Genomic DNA, 19,641 nt, shown 5'->3' with positions numbered 1-19,641 from the left:
GCCTTCTAGGGTTACGCTCATGGGCCATGCACTCCAGGGTGCAACTGCTCATACTGGCTCCTATGTAAAATAGTAAATCTGTGCAAGTTTTCTGTTATTTAGTATTAGACCGACCACTGGGGGCACTGTTTCTTCAGGGGCTTTGGATCAGGTCTTGGCAGAGAAAACATGGCAGCAACACAGATAAAAACATGTTCATATATATATATACGACCAGACACTTGTCAGCAGTTTATTATCAGAGTAATTGGGTCTGTGCCCAAAACTGTGACTCTCACAATTCAGTAACTGATCAGGGCTCAGGAAGGTATGGATCAGGCAGAAAATGTTATCAGCCAACGATCACAATAGGAAGATGATGCAGCTCAGCAGTGACCCCCTTGAAGTTGGACCATCCTCATGTAACCCACTGCTGGGACCCCTAGGGCTTAGGGCTGAGGTTCTTGTCTCACCAGGGAGGCTGGAATCTTGGGAGAATTCTAATTTGCTGGCATTGATTATCCTGGAAATACAGCCTGTGGGTGATTTGGGGTGACATTTGGGACGAGCTCCTCTTTGCTGTAATACATAATAAGGGAATAGTTGCCCTTTAACACTCTGCTCATTGTGCTTCATAGTGCACGTCAGGGATGTCCCATTAGTAACTCTCTCACTGTTGTTGGACTACAACTCCCACAAGCCCCTCCAAACTACCTACTGCCGTACACCCCAGTTCCGCAGATGTAGGCCGGCAGGTTGATTCTCCCCAGTGTAAGCTGCACGCCCCCAAAATATCACAGTAACCATCACCCATTGACAGGATGTGTTTATTTCCTCTCTCAGGGGCTGAGTAATAACAAACATGTTCTTATATACAGGGAAGGGTTCAGTACTGGGCTGTGCAACTGGATGCCTGGGGGCTGCATGCGCCTCTCCAAAAATTCCTTTATCCTTTACGGCTTTATCAGCGCTTTAATAGGATCTGCCCTGCAGGTGTGTTGGGAGAATGAGTAACGGGGACCCTAGGGATTAGAGATAGAGTGTGTGCAGTGAGGCCAGAGATTGACAGGGAAAGTGGGGGACAATGTGTATAGTAAGACAATACTGCATCATGGGGAGGGGCTGCTTCAGCCATTCAGTTATTTTATAATTAATTCAATAACAACACTGCACAGACACATAAAGAAAGTGTTTGTGCTATAGTTGTTGACAGAGAATGCCTCAGCAGGGGTAACCAGCATGGCATCTCCCACTGATGTATACAAATTCAAACATGAATGAATGAAAGGGAATGTTCTGGGCACATTGTAAGCTCTGTGGTCATTCTTCAAGGGAACATAAAAGGGAGATAATCCCCATTTTCCCTTTATGTGCTGCTGCCTTGCAACTTCCCTGCCCAACACAGTGGAACAGACCACCCCCGCTGATAGGGGAGACGTATGTGGATCAGCCTTTTGTGGAGGAAAGAAGATCTGGCACCTCCCTGCATCTCACATGGATTATGGCACATAGTGATGTTGGGCATCTTGCCCGGCACTGATGTGAGCGGGAATCATGGAAAATACAATTTCAAGGCAGATTATTTCTTGACTGAAAGCACACGTGAGTTTTCAGGAAAGGATCGCCCATAAGAAGAAGCTACTGGGCCCCACAGTAAAATTATTTAATGGCCCCATAAACTTTGGGTTTAAAGGAGAAACAAACCCCTTATTAAAAAATACGTTACCCCCCTACCCCAAAAAGACACCCCTCCCCCCCTAGCTGCTACCCCAGGCAAATGCCCCTAACTTTTTACTTAACCCTCGGTGCAGATTCAGGGAATCAGAGTTCACGGCAGCCATCCTCCGGGTCTTCGTGTCTTCTTCCGCCGCTTGGGCAATATTGGCGCATGCGCAGTTGTCGCGAACCAGGATATTGCTCCAACATGAACATCCGACATGCCGGTCTCGTTCTCAGATGACCAAAGACCCGGAAGATGGCTCCCCTGAACTGCGATCCCTGAGTGCTGTTCTTAGATCTACCAGGCAGCTGTTATCTTGTGTTAGGGAGCTGCTATCTGGTTACTTTCCCATTGTTCTGTTGTTAGGCTGCTGGGGTGGGGGAAGGGAGGGGGTGATATCACTCCAACTTGCAGTACAGCAGTAAAAAGTGACTGAAGTTTATCAGAGCACAAGTCACATGACTGGGGGCAGCTGGGAAACTGACAATATGTCTAGCCCCATGTCAGATTTCAAAATTGAATATAAAAAAATCTGTTTGCTCTTTTGAGAAATGGATTTCAGCGCAAAATTCTGCTGGAACAGCACTATTAACTGATGCCTTTTGAAAAAAAACATGTTTTCCTATGACAGTGTCCCTTTAACACAACATGTTTCGAGCTGTGGACTCTTCAAGAGACATTTATTGTGCTTTAGCCCAAGGCATTGCTTATCTATAGACTGGGCCTAATCCACCTTGTAGCTGCAACAAGTTCCCCCTAACGAGACAGGATTGGGTTAAATGTCTAAACAATACACAAAAAGTGGAAGTGGATGTGGGGTGAGTGCAGCTGGTTATCAGGAAGCCTGGGGCCTATAGGCAGCTGCACATCCAGGAGCTCCTTTTGTTCCTCTTCAGCTCACTCCCCTCCTTGTTTGTTCTCTATTTTGTTGCGGCTGAACTATTCCAGCCAAGAGGGGAGGAGATGAGAAACTTGTTCACTTTGATGTATGTGTGTGTGGGAGGTGGAATCCTCCTCTGTGCAGAGTTTGTTTGAAGGGGGGGGAGCTGGGGACCACTTGATATTAGGCTGTCGGGGTACCCCAGAGACATGTCACAAAGTAGTTTAATATACAGCCTCTTGTGTTTAAACTGCAACCCCCAGCATCCCCTGAAAGCTATTGGTAAATGCTTTCTAATTGTTATATACCGGATATATATATATATATAGACAAGGGGTTGTTCCACCCTGGGGTATAAATCTAAACGAATACAAATCCCAATTGGTGAAAGACTAATTAGCCAGCCGTTAAAGACAATTAGCAGCCTGGCTGCGCAGAAAGAAGCAGCATCCAAAGGAATAGTTAATTACCGAGGCAAGATATAGAATGGCAATGTGCCATGCCACCCAATGACTAGCCACAGGCCAGGACAGCAAGTTGGTAGGGGTGACATGCAGCCGCTTGCTGAGGAGCACTGGGGACGCGCAGGACCCCAGTGCTCTGGTGCAGCGGCTCTCGCTAGAGCGGTACAAGTGGCGGACGATAGGCCTAGGGACGCTTGCCACTGAAATCCGGCCCTGACTGGCCACCATAACACTATGCACTTAGCATTCTTGTACTGGTTGTAGTTCAGCTGTGCACAGTTTGAGCTCCCATGTATGGTGAGGACCCAACCCCCAGGAGCTGTGTTGCATAGGAGACCTCTCTGTTTAGTGGCGCCACACAGTTGCTGAATTTAGGTGAGACCTAGGCCCAGACTGGCAATCTGTGGGTTCTGGCAAATGCCACAGGGGCTGCTGTAAGATCCAATAGACAGTCACTATTTATTGGGCTGGTGAGGGGATGTTTTGGCCTCTGTGTACTTGTGAAGACCTATTTTAAACCCCAGTACAGTCAACTAACTATGCAATAATATCTATGCTCTGTGCATTATTATATTTATTATTATTATTATAATACACCTCGATACCAATGAGCCATTGCGCAGCATGTAAAGTCTCCCTTCAGTGTCAGATTGGCCCACGGGATACCAGGAAAACTCATGGTGGACTCAGGTGTCAGTGGGCCCTATTGCTTCTAACCATTTGGCCTATTTCATGGCCATTGTCTATTTCTATGATAATAAATAGGCTAAATAGATGGGATAATAGGTTAGAGTATGTAAAAAAAAAAAAAGAGAATAGGTGAATAGAGGTTGAATGAAGAAAATAATACTTACAGTGGGCCCCTGGTCTAAGGGTTTTGGGGTGGGCCCCTGGTCTAAGGGTTTTTGGATTGGCCCCAGGTCTAAGGGTTTTTGGGTGGGCCCCTGGTCTAAGGGTTTTTGGGTGGGCCCCTGGTCTAAGGGTTTTTGGATGAGCCCCAGGTCTAAGGGTTTATGGGTGGGCCCCAGGTCTAAGGGTTTTGGGGTGGGCCCCAGGTCTAAGGGTTTTTGGATGAGCCCCAGGTCTAAGGGTTTTTGGGTGGGCCCCAGGTTTAAGGGTTTTTGGGTGGGCCCCTGGTCTAAGGGTTTTTGGGTGGACCCCAGGTCTAAGGGTTTTTGGGTGGGCCCCTGGTCTAAGGGTTTTTGGGTGGGCCCAGGGTTGCCACCTGACCAGTATTTTCCCGGCCTGACTGGTAAAAATGATGGTTAATCCCAATGTTGCTAATAGGGAAAAAAGATATAGGAAGGCCGTATTTTTCCCGGAAAAGGTGTAAACCCTAGCCCTTGGTAGAAGGGTTTTTGGGTGCCTCCCTGGTGTCCCAGTCCGACACTGTCTCCCTCCCATGCCTAAGTAGCAGCAGTGCAGTAATGCGCGGAAGGATCAACCTGCTGGTAAGAGCTGTGCTGTGACTCATGAGCGCTACAGCTGCAGCGTGGGCTTTGATCTCTATTGCAGTAGCGCAGTATGTCCGGCAGGGGGCGCGCTCGGATACACACAGCTGATTGCCGGTCCTGCAGGCACATTCGGGCACTGGCTGCAGCCCGGTAGGATCGCGGAGGGGTCGGTAGCAGTGAGCTGGTTCCAGATGTGAGCGGCACCGGCTGGGATTCTGATCGCTTTTGCTTAGGCCCGGCTTGTGTGCGTCACACAGGAGGGAAGGGGCTTTTTATTCGGTGACACGGAAGTTTTCTGCGGCGATGTCGTTCAGCCCGTGGCAAGTGCTGTCCCCCGTGCAGTGGGCAAAGTGGACCTGGTCCGCGGTTCGGGGAGGCGGAGGAGCCGAGGAGGAGGAGGAGGAGGAGCGGTCCCAGGAGTCTGGGTGAGTGACACGGGCAGTGCCGGGCTGGGGCTACTTATTCCTACTGACTGTCTGTCTGTTCATCTCTATCTGCTCCTGCTCTCATTATAACCGCCCTCTCTGCATCACCGTAATCTATACTGGGCTGCCGGGGGCTTCTGGGTATTGTAGTTATTCACTGATGGAAACCTACAGGTGGACTCATTACTATGTCACCATGCTGCACTGTATAGTCACACTGAGTATCTCTAGTTACTGGTAATTAGCAGGCCACAATGTGCAGTTATACTGAGTATCACTGATAATGACCAGGCTGCTGTGTATAATGATGCTGAGTATCTCTATACACTGATAATGGCCAGGCTTCTGTGTATAATGATACTGAGTATCTCTATACACTGATAATGACCAGACTGCTGTGTATAATGATGATGAGTATCTATATACACTGATAATGACCAGGCTGCTGTGTATAATGATGCTGAGTATCTCTATACACTGATAATGACCAGGCTGCTGTGTATAATGATGCTGAGTATCTCTACACACTGATAATGACCAGGCTGCTCTGTATAATGATGCTGAGTATCTCTATACACTGATAATGACCAGGCTGCTGTGTATAATGATGCAGAGTATCTCTATACACTGATAATGACCAGGCTGCTGTGTATAATGATGCTGAGTATCTCTATACACTGATAATGACCAGACTGCTGTGTATAATGATGCTGAGTATCTCTATACACTGATAATGACCAGGCTGCTGTGTATAATGATGCAGAGTATCTCTATACACTGATAATGACCAGGCTGCTGTGTATAATGATGCTGAGTATCTCTATACACTGATAATGACCAGGCTGCTGTGTATAATGATGCAGAGTATCTCTATACACTGATAATGACCAGGCTGCTGTGTATAATGATGCTGAGTATCTCTATACACTGATAATGACCAGACTGCTGTGTATAATGATGCTGAGTATCTCTATACACTGATAATGACCAGGCTGCTGTGTATAATGATGCAGAGTATCTCTATACACTGATAATGACCAGGCTGCTGTGTATAATGATGCTGAGTATCTCTATGCACTGATAATGACCATGAGCTGTATCATAGGGCCACTCATTGGCACTCACTATCAACAGAAGGCAGTGCCACAGTTAAGGGCTCATTGGGGAGTCAGAACAGTCAGTGCTGTTGTCGTTTTCACTTCCTGAACAAATAACATCCCTTTTGCATAACCTGATTGGCCACAACCACCGGGTCCCCTCCCAACTGACAGTTCTGTGAGGCTTCTGACATCTTAAAAGTGTAATATTTGCTTTCATGTATGTAACTTGTAGTGAACTATTTCAATCTGATTTGGTGCAATTTAGCTCGTGGCACATGAGCCCTAATGATTATCATTCAGTACCTGGAGCTGCTCAGTGATCCGGTAGGGTTTGAACATGGACATGAGCAGAGTCTTTATACATAAATAATTTGTATAGTGCTTCAAGCTCCAAATTGTACATTTTTTGAGGGGTTAACTTACCCAATGCATTGGGGGATCCAGGTGCTCACACCTTAAAGGAGAAGGAAACCCCCAGGGCGCTAAACCCCTCCCCCCTCCCCTGTGCTGCCCCCCCCTCCCTCCTCCCCCCTGGCCTACCTGTCCCCCTGGGCAAATGCCCCTAACTTTTTACTCACCCCTCTGCGCAGGTCCTGTCCACGGAGTTCGCAGTCGCCATCTTCTCCCACGCGCGTCTTCTTCCTGCTCTGACCGGCGTCTTCTGGCGCATGCGCAGTAGGAACAGGTACCGGTACGGCTCTACTGCGCATGCGCCGAATGTCACGAAGTTTTCCGATTTCACTTCGTGACATTCGGCGCATGCGCAGTAGAGCCGTACTGTTACCTGTTCCTACTGCGCATGCGCCAGAAGACGCCGGTCAGAGCAGGAAGAAGACGCGCGTGGGAGAAGATGGCGACTGCGAACTCCGTGGACAGGACCTGCGCAGAGGGGTGAGTAAAAAGTTAGGGGCATTTGCCCAGGGGGACAGGTAGGCCAGGGGGGAGGAGGGAGGGGGGGCAGCACAGGGGAGGGGGGAGGGGTTTAGCGCCCTGGGAGTTTCCTTCTCCTTTAAGCCTTCAGCTCAGGAAGGCACTGTGACAGAATATCAAATAAAAAAGGTTGGCACAAACTGGATCACTCTCCACGATGTAGTTAAAAAATTTATTTATTTAGAACAGCAACATCCCAAATGCCTTTCGCGTTTCGTGCCTATGATTAAGTGCCCAAAAGGCACGAAACGCGTAAGGCATTTGGGATGTTGCTGTTCTTAATAAATAAATTTTTTAAAGACATCGTGGAGAGTGATCCAGTTTGTGCCAACCTTTTTCATTTGATATTATAAGCAGAGACTGGGCTCAGCCTAAACCCCTTACGGATCTTTCATGCCGTACGATCACTTGTCAGTGGTGAGGGCAATAAGCAGATGGGTGGGATAGAGACAGAGGTGCTGGGGGCAGGGCAAGAAGGCTGGACCCCAATTGTAGTAGAAAAAACTGTAATCCAGAGTGTTGGACCTGTATTTGGAAGCATTGGCCTTAATCAACTGGAAAATATTATACAGCCTGATTCAGCCTCTCAGTAACCGATCAATTCTCTACTTCATCTCTTGCTCAGTCTCTGCAGTTGCTATCAGGTCCATACAGTACTATTCAGTCTCTGCAGTTGGTATCAGGTCCATACAGTACTATTCAGTCTCTGCAGTTGGTATCAGGTCCATACAGTACTATTCAGTCTCTGCAGTTGGTATCAGGTCCATACAGTACTATTCAGTCTCTGCAGTTGGTATTAGGTCCATACAGTACTATTCAGTCCCTGGCATAGTCTCTGCCAGTTGGTATCTGGTCCATACAGTACTATTCAGTCTCTGCAGTTGGTATCAGGTCCATACAGTACTATTCAGTCTCTGCCAGTTGGTATCAGGTCCATACAGTACTATTCAGTCTCTGCAGTTGGTATCTGGTCCATACAGTACTATTCAGTCTCTGCCAGTTGGTATCAGGTCCATACAGTACTATTCAGTCCCTGCAGTTGGTATCAGGTCCATACAGTACTATTCAGTCTCTGCAGTTGGTATCAGGTCCATACAGTACTATTCAGTCTCTGCAGTTGGTATTAGGTCCATACAGTACTATTCAGTCCCTGGCATAGTCTCTGCCAGTTGGTATCTGGTCCATACAGTACTATTCAGTCTCTGCAGTTGGTATCAGGTCCATACAGTACTATTCAGTCCCTGCAGTTGGTATCAGGTCCATACAGTACTATTCAGTCTCTGCAGTAGGTATTAGGTCCATACAGTACTATTCCGTCCCTGGCTCAGTCTCTGCAGTTGCTATCATGTCCATACAGTACTATTCAGTCTCTGCAGTTGGTATCAGGTCCATACAGTACTATTCAGTCCCTGCAGTTGGTATCAGGTCCATACAGTACTATTCAGTCTCTGCAGTAGGTATTAGGTCCATACAGTACTATTCCGTCCCTGGCTCAGTCTCTGCAGTTGCTATCATGTCCATACAGTACTATTCAGTCTCTGCAGTTGGTATCAGGTCCATACAGTACTATTCAGTGAGTACCCGGTCCATCCTATGGCACAGAGGACAGGGATCAGTGGAGTGGAAGAGATATAAGAGATATAAGAGATATAAGAGAGGGCCTGGTGAGAAGGAAAAGCAGTGAATACTGTAGCCCTAGGCCTGTGCTTTTCATTGAGAGTCAGTGTGCTTAAAACGCCTCCCTGTTCTGCAGCAGATTCACATGTACAAGACACATTGCCTATGGCAGATATCGGCACTGTCAGGCAGGGAACAGCAAAGTGGGTGCCCCCTCCACACAGAGCCAAATAAAATCACGTGTTATCATTTGCACAGGCAAATACTCTAGCCTTCAGTTTTATAGTAATTGTGGGTAGGAAAATAAAAAAGCCTACTTTACATGTTAATGTCCATTTTAATACAATGCTTAATTACCGAGCTAATAAAATGAATGGTATATCACCCATCTATTTCTAGCCGAATACAAATCTGCTTTTCTTTCTCAGTGGAAGGCCATTTTAATACGCAGCAAGGCGTTGCTTGGGGAGAACTTTGTCTCCTTACAGTTCCTGCTCAGCTGGCTAAAAACAGCACAGGGATGCCTATTGTTTCACTTCTGCTAATGCTTAAAAATAAATACGTTTGAGGGTTAGGATTGAGCCTCTCTCTCTCAGAGGAGGAATGCGCACTGGAGTTCCAGTCTTGCTAAGAACAATTCTAATATTTGGCAAACAATCTCAGCGCCTGGGCGGAACGCCATTGTATTGGTAGGAGGAAAGCTTTCTGGGCCAGGCACAACTTGCTGATGGGGATTTGGTGATGCTGGAACTTCACATCAGAGCTAGAGCCTTGAGATACGGGCACACTGGGGTTCTCTAATCAGCCAGTATTTTGTCTCTTCCAGCCACCTGCTGGTCATTTTTCGACCATTCTGACTATCAAGTAGTCAAGGAAGTTGTCAGGAGAAAGAAAGAGGCTGCTCTGATGTTCTTCTGCTTAGGAAAAACATTTGAAACCTTTCTTAAAACTTTCCTAAGCAGAAGAACATCAGAGCAGCTTCTTTCTTTCTCCTGACAACTTCCTTGACTACTTGATAGTCAGAATGGTCGAAAAATGACCAGCAGGTGGTGCTGTTGTAACAACATTCCTTCACGTTAACAATACATGCATCTCTTAATATCTTAGAAATAATAAAAAAAAATGATGAATGTACATTGCAAAAGTGCTTAGAATAGCCCCCTCATCAATTTTACATTCACTTATTTTTAAGGTTTACTTATCCTCTGGAATTCTGGAAAGTCAGATGAAGAAGAAGGCAAATAATTTAAAAAGCAACTCTCTTACCAAAAACTTTAAGCATCCCTTCCCTGGTTGTACTACAGTACAATACAATTATTAATCAATTTGACATTATACATGGTACAGGCTGCAAAGGCTTTAAAGGACAAGGAAAGTTAAACTAAAGCAGTAGCTAGAACTGTTGTACATTATGTTTTGGGCTTCTGTACCAGCTCCAGACAACCGCAGCCCTTTAGCAGTAAAGATCTGTGTCTCCAAAGATGCCCCAGTAGCTCCCCATCTTCTTTTCTGCTGATTCACTGCACATGCTCTGTGCTGCTGTCACTTACTGAGCTTAGGGACCCACTCACAATATACAGTACACATAGAATAGAAATGTCACAATATAAGGCTGATTAGTAATTAATACACATAATTACTACATGGCAGCACAGAAACCAGTGCAATTAGCATCAGAATTTAATAATCAGCCCTGTAACATCAGCTTATATTACAGACCAACCTGATTTTCTGCTGAGTGTCACAGACACGTTCCAAGATGGTGACCCCCTGTGACAAGTTTGAAGTCCTGGATCATTGCTGCTATTGACAAGCTGAAACTTTAGGCTGGTGCAATACGTTCAGTATATAAAATATGGCATTTTAAGGGTTTAGTTCTCCTTTAAGTGTCTAAAGGCTGGAGGTTCTGGGAATGTCTAATGGGACAGGGAAGGGAATTCAGAGGATGGGTGCAGCGTGTGAAAAGTCAGGGATGTGGGAGTGTGAAGCAGTAACTACAGACTGTGCTTAACCAGAAACACAAACTTTTATTAGAGGATTTTATCATTCTTATTTATATACCCTGACCTGGAAGCATATTTGCTTATTGTATACACACCAGTTTATTTTTACATTACTGTTACATTGTGCTGGTTCCCACATTACAACTGATAATAAGCCTGCAGTGCTGGGCACACAGTGTATATATAATGCTGGGCACACAGTGTATATATAATGCTGGGCACACAGTGTATATATAATGCTGGGCACACAGTGTATATATAATGCTGGGCACACAGTGTATATATAATGCTGGGCACACAGTGTATATATAATTCTGGGCACACAGTGTATATAATGCTGGGCACACAGTGAATATATAATGCTGGGCACACTGTGTATATATAATGCTGGGCACACTGTGTATATATAATGCTGGGCACACAGTGTATATATAATGCTGGGCACACAGTGTATATATAATGCTGGGCACACAGTGTATATATAATGCTGGGCACACAATAGTGTATATATAATGCTGGGCACACAGTGTGTATATATATATATATATATATATATATATATATATATATATATATATATATATATATATATATATATATATATAATGCTGGGCACACAGTGTATATATCTAATGCTGGGCACACAGTTTATATATATATATATATATATATATATATATATATATATATATATATATATATATATATATATATATATACACACTGTGTATATATAATGCTGGGCACACAGTGTGTATATATAATGCTGGGCACACAGTGTATATACAATGCTGGGCACACAGTGTATATATATATATATATATATATATATATATATATATATATATATATATATATATATATATATATAATATGCTGGGCACACAGTGTATATACAGCACCGCTCACTTCCCTGTAGATATGGGATGAGACGGCCAGAGAAAGGGCCCGGCAAGTTTTGAAATTCGAAGAATTTAGGCAGATCAGCTCTAGTCAGACAACTTGCAGGTATGTGCCAGAAATATTCTAGACATTATGTTTTGCAAAACATTCCTTAAAGTAATTAAAAAAGACAGGACTCAAGGATTGGTCAGGATGTGTGAGTGAGTGGGAGAGTGGGCTGCCTCTCAGGCTGCATCTAGGTTTGTCTAAATCCCAGTTACAGTTTCCTCCCGTGATTATTAAAAGAAAGTCTGGCCAGATCTTGATCGGACAGTTTGCAGAGAGGACCACAGTGGTTCGTTGATGTGCTCCGAACACCTCTATTTCCGTCGTGATCAGATCCTTGGGCCCATCAGCCCAATATTGCCCACCTCATATTTGGGAAAAGATCCGGTTGTTTGGGGACCTTACTAAATGAGCAGATCTTCAGGTGTGTGGGCAACTTTAGTGTAGCTCAGTGCCATGTTCAGCCATGTAAATGTTATTTTTATATTTGCATAAATAAAATATCCAGAGCCATTATTTGTATACAGCTGCCTGCACCTCAGAGAAAGGGATCGGTGCTGTGTATAGTGACGGGAAGGGCCTTGAGAAAACAAACACAGCTATGATTTAAAGTGTTACTATGTAAACTCTCCCAGGATGCAGATGATTAACTTTGCCTTTTGCAGAGAAAGGCTTCTGTGTGGCTGGCAGTTGCATTACGGGCAGCTTGGCCGAGGGCAGTTACTGATAAGGGGTGCAGGGTGCTATATCAGTAGGTGTCAGTTTCCCTTTAAGGTCATTATTTTGCATGAACTGCGTCAATCAGGGCACTCAAGGTCACGTGACAGGTGACAGTTGCGAATACATGTCAGGATGTGTCCTTCTTGGCTGACCCTGATCTCATTCAGGGCTTCTATAGGGTCAGTGTAAACAACAGCTGTGGCCTGGGAGTTCATGATAACATTATAATTATGGCTGAATTCCTGCAGGGCTTCTCTTGCACTCCACAGCTAAACTGGGAAATTGGCTATGGCACTTTAAGGGATTAGTGGTAAACCCTCATCTGTTATTGGACTACAACTCCCATAATCCAGTCGCTAGCTAAACTGACAGATGATGCTGACAGTTGCCATCCACTGGGGAGTAGCTTGTGGCCTGACGATTGCTGACTGATTGCTGATGTTCTCCTCTTGTGTCTACACCGGAGGATCATCAGTCTTTTTGGGTTCAGGCTCCTCTTTGCAGTCACAGAGGAAAAACGTTTGTATTGTTCCACTCCTAAATTTCACCCTAACTGTTCCAGGGGCCACCGTTTCGGAATCACAGATATAGACGTTACCAGGCCTCACTTCATGTTTCTCCTAGAGTCAAGTTGCCGTTCAGATTCCATCCCTTTAATAAATCATTCAGTCTGTTATGAAACAATGGGAAGTCGTCTGCTACATTAGAGGGGGCTCAGTAGATTATCCAGATATCCTCGTCCATCAGTTCCTGCCAACTTGTGTTCTGACACATTTCCCTTATGGGAAATGTGCAGATTGTGAATTGTGAGAGCCCAGGTTCAGTTACAACATTTGGCTGCGAGTATCACCGAACATTGCACCAGTGCCCATCAGGGCCGGAACTAGGGGTAGGTAGAGTAGTCACGTGCATAGGGCGAAAAGCTTGGGGGGTGTCAAGCACGTACTTTTCATTGCTGCCTACCCCTAGTACGGCTGAGTGAGTTCCGCTTGTCTGCAGTCCTGCGCCTGTTTGTGGGCATGTGCGCGCCCTTACATGAAAGGAGAGCGTACCTGAAGGGGGTGACACGACCGGTCAGCGCTCATGTGCGCGCAGTGGAGGGGGTGCCACGGCTGGCCGGGTTGCCTGGGGAAGCAACTTTTCAATTGGTCTTCATTATTTATCTTATTACATTTTTAAATTATTTTCTTCTGACACTTTCCAGCTTTCAAATAGGGGTCACTGGCCCGTATCTAAAAACAAATGCTCTGTAAGGCTACAAATGAATTATTATTATTATTGCTACTTTTTATGACTCGTCCTTCTATTCAGATCCTCTCCTATTCATATTCCAGTCTCTTATTAAAATCAATGCATGGTTGCTAGGGTAATTTGGACACTAGCAACCAGATTGCTGAAACTGCAATTCGGCAAGTGGAGAGCTGCTGAATAAAACGCTAAATAACCGAAACCCCACAAATAATAACTGAAAACGAATTGAAAATTGTCTCAGACTATCGCTCTCTACATCATATTAATTTAAAAGTGAACAACCCCTTTAAAGTGATAATTCTTGTTTTATTATGATATAAGCACATTAAGTGCCACGTTTTTGGTTGCCTGAAAAAGTGGCGCAGCAGACCACCATTCAGTGTAAATTTCCCAGCAAGTGCTCAGCGATTGTCAGGCAATTTTTATTAAAGTCTATAGGAGGCTGCTTTATGTGCTGTGGCACCGCTTTTTCAGTCTACCGCATGTACCGGTGTCCCCAAATTGGGTGAATTTAGCTTCACCTTCCCAAGTGTAACCAGAGTAACCTATAATTCCCATTCTTTCATCTGATCAGCCTTCAGACATAGGTGGAGTGTTGGGAAATGTTGCCAACAGTATCTGAGCAGAGGGATTTCCTTGGTTTAGAGTCAAATAAATCCATTGTATTGTACTGAATGTATATTCTGTAAGCACTTAGTGACACAATAATTACACACCTACGCTAGAGAGGCAGTTACGACTCAGTCCCCCTGTGTAGGGCCAACACAAGCAGCCTCATTAGAAAGACAAGATAGCAATCTGATTGGAGACAATGGGAGGAATCTAACTAAACTGGTTTCTTTTCCACTGCAGCTCAGATTCCGAGGGAAACTTTGACACACCCGAGGCGGCTACTCCGATCCCATCACCTGTAAAGGAGCCAGTGCCAGGTAACAAGCACAGCTGGTATTTCTGTGTGTGATCCTTCTGCTACACGGCCCCATGGGTGGTTTGATATATGTACATTAATAATAGGTCTGCTGCTCTGTAATCACTATAGACTGGTAATGACCAGGCTGCTGTGTATAATGATGATGAGTATCTCTATATACTGATAATGACCAGGCTGCTATGTATAATGATGCTGAGTATCTCTATACAATGATAATGATCAGGCTGCTGTGTATAATGATGCTGAGTATCTCTATACACTTATAATGACCAGGCTGCTGTGTATAATGATGCTGAGTATCTCTATACACTGATAATGACCAGGCTGCTGTGTATAATGATGCTGAGTATCTCTATACACTGATAATGACCAGGCTGCTCTGTATAATGATGCTGAGTATCTCTATACACTGATAATGACCAGGCTGCTGTGTATAATGATGACGAGTATCCCTATACACTGATAATGACCAGGCTGCTGTGTATAATGATGCTGAGTATCTCTATACACTGATAATGACCAGGCTGCTGTGTATAATGATGCTGAGTATCTCTATACACTGATAATGACCAGGCTGCTGTGTATAATGATGCTGAGTATCTCTATACACTGATAATGACCAGGCTGCTGTGTATAATGATGCTGAGTATCTCTATACACTGATAATGACCAGGCTGCTCTGTATAATGATGCTGAGTATCTCTATACACTGATAATGACCAGGCTGCTGTGTATAATAATGCAGAGTATCTCTATACACTGATAATGACCAGGCTGCTGTGTATAATGATGCTGAGTATCTCTATACACTGATAATGACCAGGCTGCTGTGTATAATGATGCTGAGTATCTCTATACACTGATAATGACCAGGCTGCTGTGTATAATGATGCTGAGTATCTCTATACACTGATAATGACCAGGCTGCTGTGTATAATGATGCTGAGTATCTCTATACACTGATAATGAGCAGGTTATGCATTGGGCTGCACAGTAACACAAGAGAAGAGTGTATAGTGGGGCTGAGGCCAGTATATTGAAGTGCTTAGGGAAGGGAATGTAGGCCAGTGTTCATCTTGTCTCAGGAAGATGAAAGCAGTTAACATACGCTGACCGTTTGTTTTTCTCTGTGCCTGTGATTCAGACAAGCAGTATGTGGGCGAATGACTCACAGGATCTGCGGAATCCTAAATTTATCTCATATGAGCCGCTAACTGTTTCCTCCCGTTATATCCTCCCCACAGAGCTGCTTTATTCCAGGCTGAATGCTGATGTGACCCTAGAGCTCCTCTGGGCAATGGCACAAGGGTTGGGTGCCAGTCTGGGCAGAAAAACACTTAGAATCACCCCTTTTCTGTCCCAAATGTTAATTGCCTGGACCCACAACTGTCAGGGTTCAAGTAAATGGTATTGTATAAGTAGTGTAGCCTGTGTATCCAGAGAGCACATACCAAGCTGTAGTGTGAGCGAGCAGACACATATCACTGGCTACATACAAAGGATTCTTGGCATTTCTTTCTGGCGGCCTCACCAGATGATATTTTTTAACTGTTTGATGCAGGTCTCTGGGGCGGATTTACTAAAATAGCACTAAAATAGCACACATAGCATCCAATCAAATCTTGCCTGATTAATTGACCTCTTAGTGTGACATAGGGATATTCTGAGATAATTGGCAATCAGTTTAATTTTTTTATGTTTCTTTTTTTAAATCATGTAGCTTTACGTTCGACAGCTGTTTGGTTGCTATGGTTCAATTTACCCTAGCAACCAGGCAGTGGTTTAAATGTGAGACCAGAAGATGAATAAGAGAGGACCTGAATAGAAAGCTCAGCTGTTTGGTTGCTATAGTCCAATTTATCCTAGCAACCAGGCAGTGGTTTAAATGTGAGGCCAGAAGATGAATAAGAGAGGACCTGAACGCTAAGTAATTTAAAAGCAGCAATAAAATTGTGGCCTCACAGAACATTTGTTTGTTTGGCAGGGTCAGTGACCCCCAGAGGCAAGAAAGCTGTAAACTGGAAAAGGATGGCATGTTAGAATAGAATAGAATGTTCTGTAACATACTAACCCCCATATATAATAAAAGCCACAACGTTTGCCCAGGCACAGTAACCCTGAGCAACCAATACGAATCTTTGCTTTTAAACATGTGAGCAGTAAATGTGTTCTGCTGATTGGCTGCTATAAGAGATAGCAGCCAATCAACATTACCCCCTATAAGTTTTAATATGGTTGGTTACCTTTGCTTTGCTGAGCTTCCTTATTGCTGTGACTTATAGTATTAAATCCTACACTGATGCACAGACCGGGCTTCAGATACGGGTCTGCTATAAAGATAGGTAGAATCTCAGCCGTAAAGTATAAAAGAACTGCTGTTTTGTTGGAAAAATCAGGTTATTTATTTTAGGCCCAAATGAAAACATTTTTATAATAGTGTCGCATTTATTAGCAACCCAGCAGTGTCCTGCTTTCCCTTTCCATCATAAACAACTTGATGCCCCTATACTATCCCCTCCAGTTTAATTCTCTTATATCATGTATAAAACAACACTGTCAGCCAGGGGCCCCACAACAACAGCCAAGGGCCTAAGGTTCCGCATTCCTCCTTCTTGGACATAACGGGGCCCCTACAAAGTGTGTTTTGCCCGAAGCTCCTCAGCCGCCGCCCTGGAAACATTCCCCGCAGAACTATGCGTGGCCAACGCCAATAATGTGGCAATTCTGCTGCTTCTGAGAATTCCTCACAAAAGCTCTTCAAACAGTACGAGGGGCCTGTCAGCTCTCCAGCTCCCACTGACTAATGACAAAGTCTGCCTCTCAGCTCCCGGTGCCTCATACAATTACAAGAGGAACATATCATGTTAAAGGGGAAATATGCTCTTTAATACAATGGGATTGCTTGCTGTGTGCACGGAACTATTCCTTCTCTCTCTCCATAGTTGCACATTATGAGTTGGAGTTGCCATATTGCTCACCATCAAAGGAGTGGTTCACCTTCAAACAACTAGTTGTTTTCAGATAGTTCACCAGTAATAACGACTTTTCCAGTGACTTTCTATGTGTGTCTGTTTTTCTAATATTGAAGTGTAAAGTGTAATTTTTCACATTCCGAAGCAGCTCTTGGAGGGGGGGTCGCCGACCCTGTAAACTGTTCTAAACGGATACATTTAGTTGATACATTTCTTATCTTTGTCCTTGCTGAGCAGAATCTCTGGGTTTCATTACAGGCAGCTGTTAGAATTGATACAATTGTTGCTAATACTCCAGAGATGCTGCTGAGAAATGGATCAACTAAATGTTGCAAAATTGTAACTGTTCAGAGTCTGCACCTGAATTACTGAGCTGCCAGACTCAAACACCAGAGACACGAACATCCACCGTTTACCTTAGATTTTGGAAAAACAGTACAAAAGAAATAATGGAAAGTAATTGAAAATTAACTTTATTTCTGGTGAATAATAATCAAAAAACAACTTAACTGAAAAAAGTGTTTGGAAGGTGAACAACCCTTTTACCTGCTGATCTTTTAGGCTAATGTGGTAGTTTCTGGTTTTTCCAGTTACTGGTGGAAATGGAAGCTCGTGTGGCATTGTCCTTACTGGGAATGAGGGTAGATCAGCGCAGCCCAAATATTTACTATTAATCCTGGGCTGGACTGGGCCGGCGGGACACCGGGAAAAAACCCGGTGGGCTACGGCCCTCGTGGGCCCCGCCAGCCCAGACCCACTGGCTTCTGACCTCCCTCCCTGGCCCCTATCTGGTGGGGGTAGGCACGGAGGGTTTGCAGCTTGGGCGGGGGGGGCAGAGGAGGCTTTATGTCTGAAGTGGGGGCCCGGGGAGGTGGTCCCCGATACAGCAGCCCCAGTGGGCCAGTCTGACTCTGATCTAATCTATAATGATAGCCTATAGACTATACCAAGTCCTGCACCTGTTTCCTTAACCTCGAAAGTACATCTCCCATTCACTGGGTAGGCAGGGCTCAAAATAAACAAGGGTTTGGCAGCCACAAACTTGATTTTAGTTTAGGAGCAGATCAGCCATTAGCTCTAAATACTTGTGCTTAGTGATGAATTTTAGGAAGCAAGTCACTGCTCATGATGAGATGCACCCATTATTGCTCACTCAAGGTGGGCATATGGGGGCAAGATCCACTCATTTGGCAACCTCTCCAAATAAGTGCATCGGCCCATGTATGGCCATCTTCACTTGCTACTCCCAGGGCCTCATCTGATGGACATCCCCATGCCCAATTACAATCCAGTTGTAGCTCCAGCCTCATTTCCCATGACATCAGAGTGTTAAAAGCTGCCCATGTGACCAAAACTTTACAGCAGGTAACATAACCAGATACCTGGACACATCAGTAATGGCCACTCTAGTAAATAGTTCTGGGAATCCCCAGGTCAATATATAGTATATAGTGAATAAAGTACCCCCTCTTGTAAATTATAAGGATATAATCTACAGTCTGGTCATTTTCCTATGGGACCAGAATGTAAATTATATAGTGAATAAAGTACCCCCTCTTGTAAATTATAAGGATATAATCTACAGTCTGGTCATTTTCCTATGGGACCAGAATGTAAATTATATCCTTATAATACACAAAAGCCATGAATATCTTGTAAATTATATCCTTATAAACGGTGAGTAGTGATGTCATCAGTTATAGACGGTGAGTAGTGATGTAATTTCTGTCACATGACTCACTAAAATTTGTGTATTATAATTAATAAAGTACCCCCAGTTGTAAAATATGAGGATATTAGAAGATACCTCGGAGTTCCATGACCTGTATAAAAACACTCGGCCTTCGGCCTCGTGTTTTTATATGGTCATGAAACTCCTCGGTAACTTATAATATCCTTATATTTTACAAGAGGGGGTACTTTATTCACTATATAAACGGCGCGTACTGATGTCAGAACGTGCCGATTATAACAGGGGTCCCCGGCCGCCAAATTTGATGCAGCCTGTCTGAATTTGATGCCTGCACACCCGATTGGACGTCGGTGCACCCTATTCGGACGTAGGCGACCAGAATTGGACACTGACCCCTCTGACCCCCATCCCGACATTTTACAAAAAATGTAAATTATAATGCATTTTCCTATGGGACCAGAATGTAAATTATATCCTTATAAACGGCGCGTACTGATGTCAGAACGTGCCGATTATAACAGGGGTCCCCGGCCGCCGAATTTGATGCAGCGGGT

The 19,641-nt window shown here is 44.5% G+C and overlaps 1 protein-coding gene across 6 annotated transcripts in view; it reads left to right on the top strand.

Annotated features, from left to right (window-relative positions):
- Positions 1-19,641, top strand: part of tacc1.L (transforming, acidic coiled-coil containing protein 1 L homeolog) — a 55,736-nt gene that overhangs the window by 11,459 nt on the left and 24,636 nt on the right. For 2 of the 6 annotated variants that reach the window (XM_041587114.1, XM_041587117.1), the window contains exons 1-2: positions 4,506-4,922; positions 14,344-14,420. In XM_041587114.1, the coding sequence (XP_041443048.1) occupies positions 4,801-4,922; positions 14,344-14,420 (199 nt within the window). In that variant the 5' untranslated portion in view covers positions 4,506-4,800. Of the gene's footprint in view, positions 1-4,500; positions 4,923-14,343; positions 14,421-19,641 lie in introns of those variants that run through there. The other 4 variants (XM_041587118.1, XM_041587116.1, XM_041587113.1 and 1 more) reach the window with 3 other exon arrangements.

Source organism: Xenopus laevis, chromosome 3L (genome assembly GCF_017654675.1).
Source record: "Xenopus laevis strain J_2021 chromosome 3L, Xenopus_laevis_v10.1, whole genome shotgun sequence".
Classification (NCBI taxonomy): domain Eukaryota; kingdom Metazoa; phylum Chordata; class Amphibia; order Anura; family Pipidae; genus Xenopus; species Xenopus laevis.
Note: the sequence above shows the minus strand (reverse complement) of the source record. Positions and strands in the feature narration are given on the sequence as shown.